Source organism: Salarias fasciatus, chromosome 17 (genome assembly GCF_902148845.1).
Source record: "Salarias fasciatus chromosome 17, fSalaFa1.1, whole genome shotgun sequence".
Lineage (NCBI taxonomy): Eukaryota > Metazoa > Chordata > Actinopteri > Blenniiformes > Blenniidae > Salarias > Salarias fasciatus.
The window spans coordinates 17,409,369-17,431,880 of record NC_043761.1 but is presented as its reverse complement, the minus strand read 5'-3'; the positions used below and the strand labels follow the sequence as shown (position 1 = coordinate 17,431,880).

The window sequence follows — 22,512 nt, the reverse complement described above, 5'->3', positions numbered from 1 at the left end:
GCCATAAATCTGCTCAGAAACAGCGAAGTGGCAGCGAAAACAATCATATCTTCAAACTTTCCGTCGCACTGCATCAATCCAGAGGTTTGTGCGGCGCCGCTGGCTCCGGGAGGAGCTGCTAATAGCCCATTCTGCATTCCTAATGCCGCCGGTCTGCAGAGCGGAAGCTGAAAACAACAGCAATAACTTCAGCCGACACACAAATAGTCGATGTAACGAGCTTTTAATTGGGTCTTTTCAGTAATCATTTCTGTTCCTAAATGGCGCCGTGTGTTGGCGTTAGCATGGACATTTCTGGGACTCTACTCCAAAGGGAGCTCGTTACCCAGCTGCCCCATCTGTAGCCGTCAGGAAGGAGATCAGCCGGGTCAGACCAGGGACAGCTTCCTCCGGGTCTCTGAGGTCTGGTTACAGGGGTCCTGTCACCTGGGGACGGGGAAATCCAGGTGTGTCCAGGTGTGTCTCTGGGACTCAGCATCCAGTCCTCTGACCTCGGTGCATTCTGGGTCGGCGTTTCATCTTTCTCAGCCGTCAGAGTGAATGAGTGCCTGCTTTAGAAGTTTGGCTCCTGTCAGCTCGACCACGGCAGAAGACTGAAAACTCCTCATTAAAAGCCGATGATGAAACCCTGACGGCGGTTCCTCATCAGCCTCATCCAGGGACGGGAGGCCTCGCGGGTTCACGGCTGGTTTTACAGCCAGGCGCTCCGGCGGGGCCTGGAGTCAGATTATACCCACTCTCCAGTCGTCTTATGAACAGCAGACACGTCGGGGTTCTGCTGAGGAGGCAGATTGAGGAATACTTAGGCTGAATCCCATTTCACCCCTTAGCCCCTCCCCCTTGGCCCTACCCCTCGTTTTGCGCGTTCACGTGGAGGGTGGGAGTGTCCCGATGGTCATTATGACGGAGGGGGAGGGCTATTCACCCCTCCAAACGGAGATTCTCCCGAGGCACGCTCCAAACGGAGGGGTATGATGCAGTGGCGGCCGGTGGCGAGGGGCGCTTGTTTTGTCCGCCTACACCGCGAGTGGTGGGCGGGGTTAGTTCACTTCCGCATTGGCGGGAGCGATCGTTTCCACTCCCGCGCATTCCAGGCGCATTCCAAACACAGCAGATGGACGATTATTTTCAATAAACTGGTTTCTTCAACACCGCCCGCCCGGAATGCGAAACGAGCGCTCCCGCCAATGCGGAAGTGAACTAACCCCGCCCGCCACTCGCGGTGTAGGCGGGCAAAACAAGCTCTCCCGCCGCCGCCCCTCGCCACCGGCCGTCACTGGATGACAGATTTCCCAGAAAGCCTTGGAAGATCGGCAAGATGGCGGCGTCCGCAACGAAAGAAGTTCATGAATGTCAGTATTTCGTCAATTAATAAAATTTTAAAATGTAAGAAAAACATTCTTCTTCGGCAAACAGTTGTCGCATCTGCCTACGTCATCGGCAGCGGCGACTACTGATGAGGGACGCAATTGTTGCATGCGATTGTTGGGTGTTCCGATTCGGAGGGGTTTACTCTCGGCCCTCCCCCTTAGCACTGCGTTTCATAGGGGGAGGGCTTGGAAGAGAAATGGGATTGGGCCTTACATTCTGATTATAGTGGTTCAAGTAACGAGCAGAGAATGCTGGTTGAGATGTGCAGCAGCAGCACATGGTGTGTGAGTGTGTGGCGCCGCGGAGGCAGGGGCGTCCAGCGAGCTCCGGGGACACAGCGCTCATTCACCGCCTCCCTGCGGGGGGATTATGTAACGCCATCAGCTCACAACCCATGAATCATTTGATTCACACTTCTGCCGATTGCTGTTTTCCTGAGAGTCCCGGGGTGTCTGGAGGTCAGAGAGGCTGGTTTGTGACGACGTGGTTCCGGTTTGGGGCCACGGCGGCCTGTTGGCGGCGAGCTGCTGCTGCATCAGGTGGTTCATAAGAGCAGGGCTGATGGAGCGTGAGGCCAACGGGCCGGTGGGAGCAGCGGAGCGACCGTCGTCTTGGATTGTTTGTAGAGAAGAGGGAGCTTCGATTCATCCGTTCTACGGTTAATCCCTCAGACTGGGTCGTTAAGAGGCTTGACTCACCGGGTTTTCAATAACTGGATGAATCAATCCACATTAATCAGTAATCAAACACATAACAACCACATCAACTCCGTCAAATGATCTAAATCGTAAATATTAAAACGTGTCCTGATGAAGTTCTGCTTTAAAACGTGCTTTAAAACCTTTAAAAGCAAACACTAACATTTGCTGAGAGATTTCTTTGGGTTTTCCTTATTTAGCTCCAGAGTGTCTTTAATGAAGATTTCGTGTTTCCAGTCATGTCCAGCGCTTCGGTGCAGCTGCTCGGCAGACGCCTGCGGTCGTTCTGAGCTTTTTTCCAGGTGCGACTCCGCCGGGCTGCATGAATATGAAGCAGGTCAGCTCAGAGAAGGAGCATCTGTTCTCAGCAGCTTCCCCGGATAAACACGCCGGCGTTTCCTGGGCCGGCGGGAGAGTCACGGCGGCGTTCTCAGCTCCTCGTGAATGACATATCGGAAAGTCCGCCCCGGTGGAACGGATTAATCTGCCTCATAAACCCACAGACAGCATTGTGAGGCGCTTCTACAATGCTGCTCCTCACACACTCAGGTGTGTGTGCGTGCGTGCGTGCGTGCGTGCGTGCGTGCGTGCGTGCGTGCGTGCGTGTGTGTGTGTGTGCGTGCGTGCGCTGGCAGCTCCATGAATGCCAGGCTGTGAGCAGAGAGACAGACTGGCTTTTAGCGCCCAGCGTGAGGAAGAGCGCTGCTCTGACGAGGCCCATTGATCTCTGTTTAGTCGACTTCGCGGCTCGGAACGGCGAGGGAAGCTGGAAACGAGACGAGCAGGAGGGATCGCGCCTTCAGGAGGCGAAAATTGGTTGAAACGGAAAAAGAAAAAGCATCCTTCCAACGGCGGCGACATCAAACCGAATTCTGCGGCATCGCTGTGCTCGCAGCTCGTCCTCTGCAGACGTGATCCGTTCTGCTGGAGCACGAATCCTCAGCAGTTCCAGATGCTCATGGGCTCATCTGCCACATCCAAGACTGACGGACGCTCAGAATATCACACAACCTGTTTCACTCCGTGGTTGGAAGTGTTCCAGTTTGCACTGCTAGCACTTTATGCTAATGGGCTAACAGAACAAACAACCTGGAAACATTTGTTTTGTTTATAATATGGAATTAGAAAGAAGGTGTTTTCCACAAAAATGCTGCTGTTATTATACTTGAAGACATTTCCTCAGCTGGCCCCCCCTGACTTTTATTTACCTGTTTATTTCTTTTCCCTACAGCTTTGACATATTACCTGTGCTGAGTTTATTTACCCAGCATGCACTATCTCAGGAAAATTATGGGTGGAAACTGGTGTCAACGGCTGCGTTGTTGAAGAACAGGATGCAGTGTTTCACCTGGGAGAGGAGGAGTTGTTTGATTTCCACACCAGCATCTCGCCTCCTGCCCAGCAGGGATTAAAACGTCTCCTCAACTTCTGAGAGAAACATCATCAGCGCCGCTCTTTCTATATCTATGCTAATTCAGAGCAGATCTATCGCCGCGTGATCTTCCCCGGCGTCGGAATTCTCAGCTGAGGAATAATTTCCAGCCTGCTCCGTGGCTCCAGGGTAAATATTTGCTGGGAGCGGAGCTGTTTTCTTTTCAGACGCTATCTTCAGAAACAGGCGTGACGCGGCGTAACCTTGGTAACCTGGAACATCGACTCCATCATACGTGAGGAAATGTTCACACGTTGGAGCCGCACTGCGAAGTAGAGCTGTTCACAACCACAGTATTGATGCTAAAGCTAGCAGGTAAGCTAGCTTCCAGTGCTTAACCAAACTACCAAACTCCTCTTTTACTAAAACACTGATTTCCTCAGTTAAAAACGGTGAATTCAATAAAAAGTAGAGGCCGGATTGTCCCGGTGTGGCCTGTCGACCCCGTTTAGCCCCGTAGCATCGTGCTATCACTCAGCGCTCCTCCTGCTAGTGCTCAGGAAGCTAGCGGCGGCGTGTCGCCCTCCTTCGATCCCCGTCTCCTCTCCCCCGGCAGGGTAAGCCCCTCTCACATCAGATAAGCCCGTTTACAAATTCAAGACTTACCGTCTCTTCTGGCTATCTCCGTGTAATCACATCGCGCCTTCCGCACCCTCTCTCTTTCTCTGCAGCATCAGCAGATCCGCAGGAAGCGATTCATTACCGCCGCCGCCGCCGCCACGGATCATATTTCTAACTCATAACAACTTTCACAGAGAATAATGGAGCCGCGTTGTGGAAATGAAGACTTGAAATATGGAAATCACAGTCTGTGCGTCGCTTCCTCACACGTTTTAACAAACGGCGGCGCCGTATCTCCACCGAGCGTCCCGGCTCTGTCTGGTGTAACGCCTCTCCAGATTACAAACTTTAGCTTCAGGATTTCCAGAGTTCGCCCCTCCGTCGGTTCTGAATGCAGCTGCCGGCCGGCCGCTCTGCCGTGGGAACGTCTCGACCCGGGCGGAGGTCGGCGACCTCCGTCCCGACCGCAGCGACGTATCGCCGCCCTCATCTGTTCACCCTTTCATCCGAAGACTCCAGAGTCCGGACCGAGCCGCTCCGGCAGGCGATAAGACGGAGGGACGTCGTCCTGCGGAGGAGGGAGGGGAGATAAGGAGGACGGCCGTGTTAATCACAGCGTCTGTCCTCCGCCGGGACGAACGGCGGCCGCGCCCCCGCCGCCACGTCCCAGCAAATCGCCGCCGAGCGTCTCGGTTCAGATAAGCAGAAGACAGAGGGAGGAGAGATCGTCATCAACAGAAAGCGGCTGTCTGAGCGCCGCGGCCGGCTTTGATGCTCCGGCGTTGAACAGGAGGAGGGAGGAGTTCAGCTCCACCAGGCCTCCGTCCGTCAGACTCCAACCAAAGAACCCTTCAAAGTAAAAGAGTCTGAACAGAAGAGATTATTGAGTCTGCTGTGTGATTTATGAGAATCTGATCTGACAGGATCCATATCTTTCCCATAACACACTTTATCTTCTGTGGAGCCTCAACAAGCGCTAAGTGCCCGCCCACTTTTCCCTCTCCACCAATCACTGCAAAGCACGGGAAGCACCGCGATTCGATGGACACAGTGTGATTGGTAGATTAAACTTTATTTTATCTCAGTGTAAAGTCATTTAAAGCATCCAGATACATGTTTTTCACATTAAAAAACATAAAATTTAACCGTTTAATTTCAAAGGAATTTACTGTTGTAGCAGTCAATTATGTAACAATGGACAATAAACCTATATCTAAAAGAAAGTTATATTATTCAGCACTGAATATAATTACTATTTCACTGTATTATTGCCAAAACAAAAGGCTTGAACTGCAGGAAGTGACTGTATCTGTTAACATGTACCTTAAAGGGTTAAAAAACACCTGACTAAATGTCATTTAAAGGGTTCAGTCTTCAGCACTTTAGCTTAAAGCTTTCCTAAAATAGACACTTTTCAATAGAAATAGCATGAAAGCAGCTGAGCTGGAGCTGTGCTTCGCGTGTGTTTGCTGTATTTCCACCCAGGAAACCAGAGCCAGCTGTGGTGGAAGTTAAATGAGTAGCTTCTGGATGGTGGAGACGCGCTGCGGAGGCTGGGAGATCTTTAATCCACTCCGTCTGCTCACGCCGTGAAGCACGCCTCGTCCTCCTCTCTGCTCTGGTCCCGTCCACAACGCTCACTTCGCCCTGCCACTAGTCCAATGATTCTGATAAGATCAGTGACGGATAGATATTTATCCATCAGCTTTACATTGTAGACGTTTGTTTCCACCATCACAATTTGGTTTTTGAAATAAATTCTGTTGAATTCTGTTCAAGTTTTTCAAAAAAGAAAAACCGAAACACTGAGGTCCTGAGTCCTTCTTGCAGGATCCTTCTCTCCGTGTTTGTGAGTCCGGACTTTGAAATCAGATCTGAACCGTAAAGCGATCAGTGACTCTCAGAAACGATCCTCGCACTGCAGAGAGACGCAGACTCGCCGGTCTCCGGTTTCCGGATCGGTTTGTTGAAGTAACGATGTTCTGGTGGTACAGCGGGATCCGCTCGGCGCTCCTTCATCCTAACGGGTCACCGAGAGCAGGAGGAATGGATTCTGCTATCTCAGCGTCTCCCACAGTTTCCAGGTGTCACGGTCGATTGTTCCTCTGCTCCCTTCGCGGCGCTAACGTGGTTTTTTATTTCTGCGGTCGACGACGACCTGCTGCTGCGTCCTGCAGCTGCTGAGGCTGCGGCTGAATGCAGATGAACGTGGCTCTGTTGCTGTTCGCTGGAGATGCTCTGGCAGTTGTTTTTCTTTACATTATTGTCACAGCTATTTGCTGATCCGGCCAAACAGAGTGTGAAATCAACCCTAAACCACACTTGACGGGAACTAGATGGAAATAAATACCAGCTGTTGATACAGGATCAGTTTTACTCACATATGTTAAACCAATGCTGGTAAGTCTGATCCTGGGTGAAGTCGAGGCCTGTTCCTCTGGATGTTTACGTCGTTCGTGTTTGGATGTGAGGTTAGATGAAGAAAGCCTCCTTCCTCCGTCCTCTCGCAGCTTATTGATCTAAAGAGAGAGAGAGACGACCTCTGACCTGTGAGTCTGCATAACGATGCAGTAATGGGGCTCATGGAGCAGCAGGGCAGCTGGAGCTGAGCTCTGGAAGGCTTTGCTCCTGCTTTCAGGTGGAGATGTGCAGGTGTGGGGCGACTCACGGCCGTCGGCAGGGATTGATTTGCTCCCATGTCGGGGTGATGGATCGGCGCGTTGAAGAGCCGAGACACCGCCCGGGCGACAGGTGCCAGGCCGGTGGTCCGGGGGCCGGCCCTCCTGAAAGGCCAGGCCTGTCTGGAACGCCGCGGCCGCATCGCTTTAGATCCCAGGGCTGGAAAGCGGAGCGCTGCCCTCAGGCTGGAATAACCCGGAGCCATGCGGATCCCTTCCCTCCTCCTGACTCCAGGCCCTCCGTCCCTCCTGGTTCCTCTCTGAGTTTGAACTCCGGCTCACATGAATGATCGCCGACTGCCTCCACGCATATTGAACACTCAGTATCTGTAATATGCTCCCATATCATTATTTCCCGCCTGCGCCTGCGGACTAATCTCTGCCTCAGTCTGCGGAGAGACTCAGATGGGAGAGAGAGATGGAGTCAATAAAGAGGATGATAATAAAGGCTGGGATGAATGCCTCTCCCTCTTTATCTGTCTGCCTGTCGCTCAGCCCCGCTCGTCCCACAACACTCCTTTTTTAAAACGCTTCAGAAAGGAAATGTTTCCTAAACCGCCAAGGAAGTGATACACTGTGAACAGTGAGCTTCTTTTCTTTACACACGCCTGACCTGCAGTGAATAAACACTGTTTCAACCTGTTTCTATAACATTTCACGTGAAAATGCAGCTTTTTTTGTGTGTTTGGTTCAGAAAAGTTTTGTGTTTACACAGCAGCATTTTGAAACGATGTGAAAACGACGGGCCATGGGTTGGTGCTGGTGGTTGTTTCTGTAACGAAACTAGACAAACTTATTCCAATAGAGTTTTAATTAATTCCAGGATTTTACAATTTATCCTGTTCAGTTTGAAAATAAAAGACACTGTTGGTAAAGACGTCTGAGCTCAGTACTGGACTGAGAACAATTCAATTCCATTCAATTCCACTAATGAAAAACGTGTCTTTTCTCACTCTTCTATGAAACATCCGATAAACATGTCCCAGGTCATTGCTTGGCCTTCACAGTGACCCCGTGTCCCCCCTCTTCTGTCCCCCCCGTCCAGCCGGAGCTGTCCGGAGCGGCCGTCCTCCACCAGGCCCGGAGGGACCAGGTCCTGGACGTCTGCCGGGTCAACAGCGCGTCCAGCCGGAAGCGGAGGGTCCTCACGCTGGGGGACCTCAGGCACCTGGTGGTGGACGAGGACCACGAACTCATCTACTGCTACGTCCCCAAGGTGGCCTGTACCAACTGGAAACGGGTCATGATGGTGCTCACGGGAAGAGGCAAATACAGGTGAGGGGGCGTTGAACCGTCTCGAAGTGAAGAAGAACAAAACCGAACCAAGAGACAGGATCCAGGCGGCACAACACAGAAAATATCTCTCAGTAAAGTCTGCAGATAAAAGCCGTGGAGAGCCAGCTGAGGAAACGCCTCTCACAGCAACACGAATGAGGAATAACACACCTCCCTGCTCAATGCTTTAGAACACAATCATAAAGAATAAAAACAAAGAAGATAAAGCCTCCCGGTATTATGTCCATTGCGTCGCTGACCTTCTTAGGATTTATATATCGTGACTGTTATTTAGCTCCTCATTCAGACACAGGTCTCTGTGTCTGGTCTGTCTTTAAACTCACAGACGGTTCAGAATGTAAGCTGGTGAGTGAGAGATTCAGCAGGTAATGGATTTAATGGAAAGGTCACCATGAGCCTGACTTTGAGCAGCCGATATATGATTACTTCTTGGCTGGAGTCCAACTGAACATTTTTTTCCTCTCTCTCGCTCATTCGTTGAAGGTTTTCATGATTTTGCATTCACATGTGACGCCATTAATCCTTGATCTACAAGCTCTAATCACTTAACGGCGCAGTGACTCCGGGTGTGTGAGACATTTCCTGAAGGTATTCAGAGGATGTTTCCAGAATCAGAGCATTGACCTTAAGCTTGGAGTGTTTGCCGCTGAAACGTGAGGAGACTGTCATGAGACGACAGAAACGGTGTTGCTGAATATGTAGACTGAGACAGTCAGAGAACCGCAGACCACCAGCTCGGCTTCTGCTCGGCTGTGGCATGATTCGGTCGATGTCAACAGACTGTTTGCTCGGATCAGTAATGCGTTCTTCTGTTCTCTCACGTCTCGTGCAGCGATCCCATGGAAATCCCGTCCAACGAGGCCCACGTTCCCTCCAACCTGAAGACGCTGAACCAGTACAGCATCCCGGAGATCAACCACCGCCTCAAGAACTACCTCAAGTTCCTGTTCGTGCGCGAGCCCTTCGAGAGGCTGGTCTCCGCCTACCGCAACAAGTTCACCCTCAAGTACAACTCGTCCTTCCACAAGCGCTTCGGCACCCGCATCGTCCGGCGCTACCGCAAGAACGCCACGCAGGACGCCCTGCTCAACGGCGCCGACGTCAAGTTCAAGGAGTTCGCCGAGTACCTGGTGGACCCGGCCACGCAGCGCGACCGCCCGCTCAACGAGCACTGGCAGACCGTCCACCAGCTGTGCCACCCCTGCCACATCCACTACGACATGGTGGGCAAGTACGAGACGCTGGAGGAGGACGCCAACTACGTCCTGCGGCTGGTGGGCGTCGGCGACTCCTTGCGCTTCCCGACCTTCGCCAAGTCCACCCGCACGACGGACGCCATGACGGCTCAGTTCTTCAGCAATATCAGCACCGAGCAGCAGATCCAGCTCTACCAGCTCTACAAGTTGGACTTCCTGATGTTCAACTACTCGCTTCCCAGCTACCTGCGCCTGGACTAGCGCCGCCGGCCCCGGGACCGCCGCTTTTCAGAGACAGGCAACACAAACAGGCCGAGGGCAGAGTTTTATGGAAGCAAACTTGATTTTAAAAACTGTCGTCCTACCTTACAGGCGTGGCGTCTGAAATCGATATTTAAGCCGCCGCCACGCGACTCGGGGGTGCAGCGGGCGGACGTCCAGGCGGGAGGCGCGGAGGGTTTTCCCCCGGGATAACCGGACTGAGAGCATGCGGACTGAAGTGTGTGGGTGAAGCAGGTCTTCAAGGCGTTTGAGAAGGGGGGAGGTTATCCTGCAGGGGATTCTCCTGACGGCGTTCCCGACACGTTTCAACAAACTGCTGACAAATTAGGCCGCTTCAGATTCTGCAAAAGCCTTGCACGCGCCCTGACCCCCCTCACCCGACCCCCCTCCACCAGTGCATAGTGGGAGCTGAGCTTACCTCCCCCTCCGCCCGCGATCGATAGAGAAACTCCGTCAAATTGTAAAGCACGCCCTTCACCGCGGCGTTAGCGCCCACCGCCCTCGCCCTCATCACATTCATACGTTTCGGGGGACGTCGGTTCAAGGATGACCTGGAACTGATGGCTACTGAGGAGCCGTCGCCCCCGGCTAATGGCTTCGACGCCGGCGAGTTGCCGTTGGATTGTCGGCAGGTTGAACCGCCCATGGACTCCCGCCGCAGCGTGGAAGTGCTTAAAAAAAAACAAAACATCATGGCCTGTAACACCAACCATCCTTAACACTGAGCTCCGGGACGTGGACAGGAAGGTACGAGGCGCGGGACAGACGCGCCGAGGCCGCCGTGGAGTGAAGAGACGGCCTGCGGGGCTGTGGACGGGTTCCAGGCTCTGGACCTCATGACCACCAGGCCCCCCCCCCCGTGAGGGGCCAGCGGACACGCCCACCAGGCCCCTACTCCAATAACCAAACATGTTTTCCAGTAAATTATCCTTTTGTCTTCATGTTTATGTTATTGTCTGATGAATAATTGCTGCGAGCAGCAATGACTAAAGATTATTTAAATGGGTTTGTTGGTTAAACTAAGAGAGAAAGATTTAATATTTTGGGTTTTTTGTTGTTTTGTGTTTCTTCCTGGGCCGATGAACAACACTTTCACATCATCATGCTGGTTTCTTTCTTCACGGTTTGCCTCTGAAACGTCATCAGTACGTCACAGCATCTCTCATCTCTAACGCTGAGTGCTCCGCCGGCTTCGTCCCTCTGTGCCTCAGATTTACGCTTTCTGGGTTATTTTCACATTTGGTGCCAGAAGCAGCCACAGCAAAAGACAGGACACTCTACTGACTCTATTCCCACCTGCGATCAGACTGTTTAACCCTCTTTAAAATGCTTTCAGCTACTGAAAATTTGCACATTTTCTTCCAAAAGCTTTACAGTTCGGTAGTAAAGGAAAAACACTTTGGGCCATTTTATGTCACACAGCAGGAGCTTCAAGCATAGATAAATGGCCACAGATATATGTTTATGGCTACTAGCATTAGCGCCTCCACACAACAGCCTCCTCGGTGTGATTTTCAGGATGATGGTTCCTGTTCAAGGCTAACGTCGTCTCAGAGGGAACGATCGAGGACACTATAGACAGAAATATTTCACTTTACATCCCTCATTCTTTCAAAAAGATCTTTTCTTTTTTAATCCTCTCGTCCTCTGACTAGACGGAGTATTCAGAGTCCTTGTAAAGTAAATTCAGATGGTAATTTGTGAATAAAATTCATTTCATTTCAATGTGGATGAGGAGATATCGATATGAGACATTTCCTCCTCTAAGGTCACAGAGGTAGAGAGAAGAGCTTTCCGATGAGACAAATTGATTTTTCCTCATTATTTTCTGTAAGAATACATAAGAAAAAAAACTTATATAAGAGGCTCTCGTTGTCGTTCCACACAAATCCCTCCAGAGGTTTCCTACTGGTTCTCCTGATCGATCAATTCAACCAGAAAATATCAAAAACAGCGACAAACCAGCGGAAGCTCCCAAACTTTTAATGAGTTTTATTGAAGGCACTTCTTGGACAGTGGTGCTGAGTTGCATGTAGACAAACATTTCCGGTAATTCAGTGAGAAACTGATGATTTGTTGAAGCTGTAAACAGTGAGATGGGTGTGATTTGGGTCTGAATGAGGCTCCTGGTGTGGAAGCAGCTCAGTGTGTCTCTGAGATGTGGTATTTAAACAGCAGACGCCTGTTAGATGGTTTATAACTCAATAATCTGATGTGAAGAGCTCAGTGCAGACTCGGCATTACAGCTTTAGAGTTGTTAAATTTGGGCTGAAACAGTCTCGTGTTGTGTTAAATGAAGTCGGGCAGTGAGATGCTAGCATGACTGGAAGAGCTCAGATTCTGTACATAAATAGTTTTTGTCCTTCAGGGACCTGTTCTGGAGGCTGCAGACCTTTTCTCTCTTCAGTATTTTCCTGTGTGAGGGTTCTACTGAGAGAGCCGCTGTGTTTTCCTCGTGCTGCTCAGACATCTGGCTCTAACAGGGAGCAGAAGCTACCGGCCCGGCCTGCAGCCCCACCGAACAATAGCTGTATTCTCAGCAGGACGCCGCATTAGCGCTCCCGCTGATGTTAGCGCCGCGCGGCGTCTTACTCAGCACTTCCTGGCGGAGGCCCGGGCGCCCGGCGCTCCGGGCGCCGCGCCTCGCTTTAAACTGCTCGTTTAGCCCAGAAAGGAAGACGAAGGAGACACAGAGGAGCTCTCAGCCGTCCTCGTCCTCCTCGCTCCGGAGGAGTCCCTGTCGGAGAGGGCGGCTGAGGTCAGCACACAAAACCTGGTGGAAGGAAATAGACTGAGACGGAAGAAAGAATCTCCGCTGGCCGCCGACAGAACCAGGGCCCCTCAGTTTGGTCTTATTCTAACTGGACCTTCAGTGTGAGGTCTGGTCACCCAGTTGTCCCACCACCCGGTTCCCCACGACTCTGCGTGGTCGTCCAGTCGCCCTGCTTCCCGTTCGTCCCGCCGCTCTGTCGTCTCATCCCGTTTCCTGTGTTAGCCTATTTATTTATCAACGACGTCCACTTTTGGACTGAACTGCTCATAAAAATGTTATTTTTTCGCCAGAGCGATTTAATTTGTGTTTCCTGTTATTTTTTGAATTCCTACGACTCTGTATGACGTGTGTGTGACATATGTTGAAAGTGACAGTTGATCAGTGGACAAAAAATGCTTTCTTGTTGAGTTTAAGTTAGCCATTAGCACGTTAGCATAGGTTAGCTTAGCTCAGCTCAGCAAAGAGAACGGAAACATGAGGAACAAACAAGCTAACTCTGATCAAAAATGTACTTTTGGGATAAAGGGGAATGACAGATTGCCAATGCTACCATGCTCAGATCGGGCAGGTAAAAGAACTTTTTTCACAATTAGCTTGTTAGCATTGGATAATTAGCAAAAAGCACAAGGGAAGGTGAAGCTACTGACCCACTGAGGTACAGAACATCCAAATAAAAACATTTTGATCCGACAATCTACCAGGCAGAAGGATTTTAAATTATTAGGAGATCCTTACTTTGATCTCTCTGCCAGCACATGCTATTTTACGATGTAGTTTTTTCCATAGCTATGCTAAGCTATGCTAACTTTCTGCAGTATCTGTAACATGGAGGACCGTATCGAGTGTGGTGTCAATCTTCTTGGCTAAAGCTCAACAACAACGCGACGGGGTTCATTCTCCACCTTGAGTTCTGTTTGAAGTCGTAGCTGAACCAGCGCAGCAGACCTGGTTATTTATGGCGCCAGACACAACATTCAGCACTATATGTGACCCAGAAAACCGTCTCGAATTTCACATCGTGAGCACAGAGGGACGAAGTCGGCCATGTTTTTTTTTTTTTTTATCTCTCTGCCTGTTTCATGTGGGATATTTCTGCCGTCCCGCTGCGGGACTCTTTTGTACAGTGTAGACATGGTGTCATTCATCCTGCTGTTGTTTTTGATGCTGTCATGTTTGGATGTGATAATGAATGATGACCACACACACACACACACACACACACACACACACACACACACACTCACATTCATTGTATCCAGAGACACTGAGCCTCCTTCTCGGTCTGCTCTTCACATCAGTGTAATTATAGGAAGACGAGGACCGGTGGGACTGATATTTACTTTAAATCTTCAGGAGGAATCCTGAGATTATCCTCAACAATGTAAGATAAACCCCCTGGGAGGTGCTGGGGTTTTAATTCATATAAGTTTACAGTTGATTCTTCAGTCTGAACCTTTATTTCAGCCAATATTATCACACAGCTTCAGATCGACTTGAGAAACACAGTTAACGCCTGGAAGAATGTGTTTCTTTCACCATTCACACTCTGGAAATCCATTTCTCACACACACACACACACACACACACACACACACACACACACACACACACACACACACACACACACACACACACACACTGATGTGGATGAATGTTCTCCAACACGATGAACCCAGTGGCATGTCTGAGGGAGAAATCCTTCTGCAGTGGTCATGAGCTGATAGTTCAGTGTTTCTGTCCACTGATCCGGTCGGTTCCCAGCTTTCCTTTCCCCGGGAGTTCGTCCAGAAATGAACCCAGAACATTACAGTGGCAGCAGACAAGAGCAGGATCCTTCAAAATAAAAGCATTTGGAAGATTACAAGTGTGTTCTGGATTCCAGAAAGTGTCTTATTCGGGTTGTAATGATTTGATTTGAGAGAAAAACTCTTTAAATGATTGAATATTCATGATAATAACTGTTTAAATTACTGTGTGATTGAATGGTAAATGAAGCGCTTTTGTATAGTTGATTCTTATTTCTTCCCTTTACATACCAATCCTGAAAATGTGAAAAGAATCACTAAATGGACACATGGAAAAAATATTCAGGTATTGAAAATGAATCAAACTCTGGATTTTTCTTCACACAATGTAAAAATAACTTCAGAGCAGGTTAGAGACTCTTCAACAAGGACTCTGAAATATCTGGTGAGTGAAGCAGTGGAGCTCGTCTCCGCGCTGGTCTTCACCAGATGAGAACATCGGTGAATCAACCACCATGAAAAAGTGAGGTGGAAAACAGCAGGTTAGTCCGTTTCTCTGCAGTTAAAGCATCTTCAAACTAAACGCTATAACTCAAAATGCTTCACATGATTAAAAAAAATTCCTCAAGGCTTGCTGTGCCACGATTTTAATTTCAGAATTTGCTGAATATTTTTAGACGACCCCAAACAGATCAGAATTTATTTTCATTTGAAAAAAAGTAATTTGTGAAAAGAGATGCACTGGTAACATGCAAACTGTTGACGTATTGATTATGTGTCTATATTAAACTGAATAATTTCAACATTTTGCTGACCCAGTGTTCTCACATAGGTATTTTATCATCATCAACAGTGATCAGAGTCAGAGCAATGAAACAAAAATCCAACTTATGAATGAATGAACATGTTCCAATCAGTGCTGAATTCAGCTTTTTAACAACCACAGAAGCAAGAACACGTCCGAGTGTAGTTTAGTGATCGCTTTCAGATCTGCTGTCGTGGCTGTCAGTCGTACACAGACACAGTATTATTTAAACTAATTACAACACAGACAACACATGAAAACCAACCAGATTTCCAAATTAAAAGTCTCCAGCTCGCACACAAATGGAAAATGTTTTTTGCTTCTATAAACTTGAGGCAAGAAAGATTTCTTGGCTCACATTACAGAAGCCTGATTCACAACATTTTATTTTATGACTGCAAGAAAAAGGAAAGAAAAATCTCAGAATGTGTCTGAAGAGTCACGTCTCAGGAATCCAGTCCAGCTTCCTGTTCCGTCTCGATACTCGCTGGATTATTCATAAACTCCTGAAATGTGTCTGTTTCCACCCGGAGAGCCTCGATGCGTCGTCCTTTCATGAACAGCTGTTACACGCTTCCTGTGTCCGAGTGTGTGTGTGTGTTTGTGTGTGTGTGTGTGTGTGTGTGTGTGTGTTCTGTCCCGGTCTCGGAGTGGAAGGTCTCTAAGGACAAGCAAGACACTCATTCCAACACACACCACTTCTTTATTTATTTATTTACTTATTATATATATAACCAGTCGAGCTGCTTCCTCGCTGTTGCCATGGCAACACACCTCAAACGGCTCCGTATGTGGCGTTCCCTCCTGGGACGGCTCCTCGCCGCTCCGCTTCGCTTTACCAACGACCATCGTCAACTGATTTTCTGTGCTGCTGTAACACCCGAATGTGGGAGAGTGGCACACACACACACGCACACACACGCACAGTCTTGTATTTCTATCCTTGTGGGGACCGTCCATTGACTCCCATTCATGTCTAGCCCCTAACCCTGACCCTTACCCTAACCCTAACCCACACCACAACAAAGCCTAACCCTAAAGAAATGTTTTTGCACTTTTACTTTTTTCAGTAACAACAACATGGTCAAGAAAACACTGTTTCTCCTACTTAGGACCGGAAAAAGGTCCCCACAAGGCACGTCGTTCCACGTTTTGCTATCCTTGTGGGGACATTTGGCCCCAACAAGGATAGAAATACAAGAACGCACACATGCACACACACACACACACACGCACCTAGCTACAAGTTTCAGAGGGGCAAGGATGGAGGCAAGCAAAAAAAACAACAAAGGAGTTTAGATTCGACTCTATGCTGATGACTGAATTTAATATAAAGACATCAGCAGAGCTCTTTCTGTAAAAGGTTCAGGTACAAACGTGATTTATTTCCTGTCAAAAACCTGCAATCCTCATTATTTTACAATGTTGTCAGAACATAATATTAAAGAAACACACTGGATGTTAAACAGACCGTGCAGGGGACTTGCAGCCACTCAAGGTGGTACTTAAGTTTTTATGAATTTTAAATTAATTCAATATGCTGCAAGGAAAAAAAAAAAGAAGAACAAAGTAGAGCCCCTTCATTTTGTGATCCTTCATTTCCAAGAAAGACTCCAATGATGCCCGCAGCTGTGTTTCACTAACTTCTGGATGCAAGGCAGGAAAAGTAACGTGAGTTCAGGAGAAAGAAGGAAAAACCCGTGTGAACCGTTGGTAATGTGTGTTGTGTTTGCAGCAGCAGCTGCAGTGGAGGGCCGGGTCTACGGCTCCTCGCGGCTCCTCGCGGCTCCTCACGGCGCTCTCTGAACCGCTGCTGCTATTTATAGTGTTTTACTAATATGAGCCGATGGTCTCGGAGGGTTTATTAGACTGAAGCATCTGTTCACTGCAGCCTCCGTCAAGGAACTTTCACTGCTTCACCGCCGGGCTGCAGCCAGCTGAGCTGGACGCTTTACGCTCCTCCACGGAAAACTCCCATCATCCATCCATTTATCCAGCAATCCATCCATCCATCATTAATTCATCATCCATCCATCCGTCATCAATCCATCATCCATCCATCCGTCATCAATCCATCATCCATCCATCCATTTATCCAGCAGTCTGTCCATCCATCATCCACCCATCCATCCAACATCCATCCATCATTAATCCATCCATTATCCATACACCCATCCATCCTTCTATTTATCCATCCATCCATCCAGCCATCATCCATCAATATATCCATTAATCCATCTATCTATCCATTCATCCAACATCCATCCATCATTCATACATCCATCCCTCCCTCATCTATCCAACATTTATCCATCCATCATCCACTTATTCATCCATCCATTCATTCATTCATCTTCTACAGTATATTCTCTTTCCTCCAGACTAAAATATGAAGCCATGAGGACATTGTCACCACCGCACAATTTTCACCAGTCCAGGCGCCACGAGCACAGTGAGAACATGAAGACTTCATCTGACTTCCTGCTGGGACCACTGGACGCCGTGTCCTTCAGAGACGGAGACAGATCCCTTCAGAGACGGATCCCTTCAGTCCTGTTTCTGGCTCCGCCTCCAGAAGCCACCACCTCAGCGGTGAAGACTTCTCTCGTTTTTGTCGTGTTGGAGCTTTAATTTGAGGCTAAATTTAGCGGCGGACTAACGCCGGTGGAATCTGAGTCAGTGGTTTCCATCATCGGCCTCCACTCTGGGCTCGGCTTCCAGAAAAGGAGAATTCCACAACTCATCTAAACCGTGTAACCAGCAGCCTGTCCACCGCTCTTTAGCTTGAAATATGAAGCTGCTTCTCTGTTTTTCAGCCTGCACTCACACACACACACACACACACACACACACACACACACACACACACACACACACACACACACACACACTCTGGCCTCCCTCTAATGACAGGGTGTGCAGTCAGAGAGGGTAGGAAGGGTAATGTGTATTTCGGAGAGGGACCACAAGGTCAGCCAGGAGGAGGAACAGTGCCAAGGACCGTGTGTGTGTGTGTGTGTGTGTGTGTGTGTGTGTGTGTGTGTCAGCCGTGGAAGCAGCCCCCTGTCATTTCTCCGGGCCTTGTTTACAGCGGCGACAGTTTGCAGTCGGAGGTCTGAACATGAAGGCTGTCAGCACTTCGGTCTCTGGGTGGACGACTGCAGTGACGTAGGGCCTCTCCTCTCCACCTGCACGCCGCCGGCACGCCGCCGGAATTCGTTTGGAGCGCCGCTCAAGGTCACCTCAACATGTGGAGGCAGTGAGAGGAGCTCAGACTCTATAATTAATGAAGGTGCAGCTGTGATGGAGGACGGAGTCTGAACCCGCCGCCGCCGCGGACCGGCAGCAGGAGGCTTCAGTGAGCAGGAATAAAGCCGCCAGGCGCCGGGATTAATTGATTCTACTGACTTTATTCTCCCAGCTGATTAGACTGTGATCACTCTTCTGGAAATGAAGCAGTGCAGGGTTAAATGCTTTTATTGTGAAAGGCTGAGGCTGCCTGTGGGAGTCAGAGGTCACCCCGTGGGTTGTGTGTTTCACTAATCAGCCTCTAATCGGCAGACAACACGGATGTCATGTCTGTCATGTGGTGGGTCGGCCCCCGGGGCCCCCCCCCCCAACCCCCCCACCGCCGGCCACTTTAAAGGCAACGCAGAGCCGAGGGCCGGCCGAATGAGAACGGAGGGGGTGGAGATGCAAACACAGCTGCTGCAGCTGGAATGAGCTGAGGTGGAGTCCGCCTCTGTGCCGATGACGTTGCTCTTTCAGCAGCGTCACATCAGAGCAAACTTTACTCCACATTTTCTTGAAGTTGCTCCACATCTTCCAGCAGCCTCGGAGGGTGAAGTCCGCCGGTCTTTACACCAGAGAAGCTCCGTCTCTCTGAAAGCTTCTTTTGATTCTAATCTGTTGTGAAATGTTTCACTTCTCCTTCGTTCCAACTCTTTGAATTAAGTCAATGTGATGAAATTACAAAACCAGCCAATATTTTCTCTGAAATGTTGAAATTCCTCAGTTTGAGCATCTGATATGATGCTCATGACTTTGTTTCACCTCGTCTCTTTAACACAATGTTTCTGGATTTTCTGTCTTCGGTCTGAAGCTGTTGGTGAAAACCTTCAGAGGAGGTTTCAGGAAGTGTCCCCCTCCTGTCTCGAACTCCGAGCGGACGTACGGTGACGGTCCGGCTGGTCACGGCGGATTTCACGGCCCGTCACGGCCGATAACATCGGCGTCTCGTGACTGGGAGCGACGGACTTGTGACCAGAGCGCCGGAGGTTCAGGTTCACGGCACATTCAGACTGTTGGGATCTGGCTGCCTGCAGAAACGAAAACTCATAAATATGCTTCCCAGCTGCCCTTGAGCTTGGCACCTCGGGGGCGGTTTGTGCTGTAAAACATAATGCACAGTTAGTCGCTCTTTCTTCCATAAAGATGAGGAGCGCTGGCAGGGCTTCCGGGCCGAATGGATTATCTGATGTGGTGATAAATCACCCTCGGATTTATGCAAACGGTGACATTTGGAGTTGAGGGCCGGCCGAAGGGATCCCGCGTCCTGAGGCCGAACGCCGCCATGAAAATGTCAGCCGTCATCCGGAGGCACAATTTACAGCGTCTGAGGGACCGATGGCCAGAAAACGCTGATGGAGCTCTATTAGTCGGCTGGTTTAGGGATCAGACTTCCTGATTACTGTGATGAAACACAAAGAGTTTTGACTGTTATGAGGAGGAACTGCTGAGATGTTTGGTCAACAGGTGCCTACTGTGTGTGGACGGAAGCTAACTGTGGGATTGCTTCTATCCTTTCTCACCTCTGACCTCCCTGGAGGGGCCGGAGCAATAACAGGAGTCACTGTGGGGGTTTGGAAAATCACATTTACTCTGCAGGCAGGACGACCCACGTATTGACGGAGCAGGATTATTGATGGTTATGGAAAGGTGCTGCTCTCCAAATGCTGTTATAGCTCTTTGTTGCCCATGAATTAAGCCTCACTCACACACACACTCCACACACACTCCACACACACTCCACACACAGCAGCAGGTCTGCAATTACAAGCTGTTTGCCAGGCTGGGTATGAGGGCGGACAGCTACGCATTGAGAATGAATAATGACGGTCTGAGCTGTAATATGCTGCTTTTCACCTTCAGGATGCTCTGCAGATGCCAGTCATCCCGACGAGCCGCCGGCAGCCAGACGGCCTCCGGCCGCTCGCTAACAGATGGCCGGCGGAGACGGGCGACGTGTGGACGGAGACGAGTCTGATCCGAGTCTGACTCCTGCCGTTTGCATTCTGACTCACCAGGATGTACGTTTACAGCAAAGGAACCTCTGGGTCTGATTTATTCAGTCCTGATTAGATTGACTTAAAATGATGCTTCAGCTTAAGCTAGCTAACCTATAGCTAGCGGCATATTGTGAGTTAATGAAGAGAAGCCTGCTGCCTCTTGGAAATAAGTTGCTACTGTTTTGATAAAAGTTTCTGAATAAGTAAGAATAACTGAGAGCTGAATAATTTACTGTAAAGTGAACAAAGCTGGCCTCATCACATTATTTTATCATCTAGCAAAAGCTCCAAACCACCAGATTAAATTTCAGTTCGTCTGCATTGAGACTTCCTGAACTGTCTTTCCAGGGTTTACGTGGACATTTCATCCACCAGGGTGAAATCTGTTCCTGAAATTAGAAACTTTCCCTGTGTTACCGTTTCTAACTTTATCCAAAAAGCCCAGAGAATAAAATGTAACGATAAGATGGTATCATCAGGAGCACTGAAATGTAGAGAAACAAAGGTAGAGATCATCGATGCATTAAGATAAAAAAAGAATAAATAAATAAAAAGCAGAAATTATTGCAAGATTCCAAAAAGCATCTTTCAATAAAGTCCACAAATGAAAGCTGTGGTGAGCCAGGTGAGGAAATGACTCTGACTTTATTAACATGAGATTTCAAAACACAATAAAAACAGATACAATCATAAAAAATACACACTTTTTCCTGACATTGCAAATAAATAATTTAGCATAAACTCTTCTGAGTATTTTTCATGATCTGGTCGACATGCCTGACATCCCATATGCATGAAGGTAAACTGTATAATCAGTGGTTTCTCTGTTGTTTATTTCTACTGTACAGACCTTTAGACGACCAGAGCAACAAGTTTCCTTCACTATAAGCTGTTTCCAGCTCAGATGAATTTAAACACGTGTGTAAAATCTGAGTGGAGCTGTAAACTCCAGACATCGAGCGTGAAACAGCGATTAACTCTGAGCTCAGTGGATTAGATGTTGGTTTCTTTAAATCAGATTTTCAGCTTTATTAAACAGAAAACCTTTTACTGCAGGTGTTAACTGAGTTTCCACCGCTCTGTAGTCTAACCTTCGATTAATCCGAAGCAGAGACTCCAGAGAGAAACCGTTTCTCTTCACGTTGACAAACTCATTGGCTTTACTGCCTTTAGAAACAGACAGATTTTACTGATGAGGCCAAAATAACAACGGAGAGCATTTAAAAGTGTCTCCAATAAAGATAAAACTACAGGAACGTCTGAACCCTGTACAACCGCCTGAAACAATGAACTGTGAGAACGTCTAAACCTGTTAAAATATCTAAAATGAAAAAGGAAAATGTCTTTGAACGGCTGAAGCAACTGAGAGGTCTTTAAAGTTGAAACATCCAAAGATTTTCAAACAGCTAGAAATGGGAAAAAAAACAATAAAGAAGGAAGAAAATGTCTAAAACGATTAGTCAGCTAAAACTGCAAAAAATGGGTAAAAGTTAATTACAAAAATAAAACGGGTAAACAAAAAACACAAAAAACTAATTAAAATGTCGAAAAGAACTCAAATGAAAACACAACACACACCGAGTCTTTAAACTGTTTAGTGGCTCCAGACGGGTTTTATTTTCTGTTGCAGACCCGGTTCAGATCCTCACGCACACTCATATTGATCAGGACGATAACAGAGTTGGGCTGGACGTACCAGAAGGTTTCTTCGCTTCTCTCTTTCTCTCATCTTGTTGAAAATCCATGAACATGAATAATCCATATCTGCTGCTTCTGGCTTTGATCACGAGTGGAGAGAAAATCCATCCGACCGTCCCGACGAGTCGGTTCTGCGGAGCGTGACTCCGGCTGCGAGGAGGCTCCTCGTGACCCCCTGACCTCTGGAGAGGCAGCCGTTATCGGCCGCCGCTCGCCTCCTTATCAGGGAGGAGCTACAGCAGCTCCGATCGATCCGAAGGGACTTCCAGACACACCTCTACAGCCGCTGCCCAAATGTTCTCCTTTAAACCGGAATCCGGCGTCCCTTTAATCATCCTGACAGGAACTCGGCGCCTTCAAGGTCCCCCCAAACTTTCTTTCTTTCACTTTATTTTCGGATTTCTCGGTGGATTTTTCTGGTTTAAAGTGAACCTGAATCCTCGGAAACATCAGAGACACCTGGTCAGGACCAGGTGGGATCCCTCTTCAAATCACCTGTATTCATGTCATCAAGGATAAAATTGTTCAAATCTTCTAAAAGTGCTTCAGAAATAAAACCTTTACCAAGAAAAGTGAATGAATGAGTCACTTAGAGTCTTTCAAAGGCTGGGGAATGGAAAAATACTGCATCAAAATAATGAAAAATCCACCTTAAAAAGAACTTTTCCTGTCTAGAAACTCTCTTTCCT

The 22,512-nt window shown here is 48.6% G+C and overlaps 1 protein-coding gene across 1 annotated transcript in view; it reads left to right on the top strand.

The window, feature by feature from the left end:
* chst11 (carbohydrate (chondroitin 4) sulfotransferase 11) overlaps window positions 1-14,175 on the top strand; it is a 70,013-nt gene extending 55,838 nt beyond the window's left edge. The window contains exons 3-4 of the mRNA XM_030113470.1: window positions 7,786-8,015; window positions 8,869-14,175. Coding sequence (XP_029969330.1) covers window positions 7,786-8,015; window positions 8,869-9,493 — 855 coding nt within the window. The 3' untranslated portion in view covers window positions 9,494-14,175. The remainder of the gene's footprint in view (window positions 1-7,785; window positions 8,016-8,868) is intronic.
* The last annotated feature ends 8,337 nt before the right edge of the window (window positions 14,176-22,512 follow it).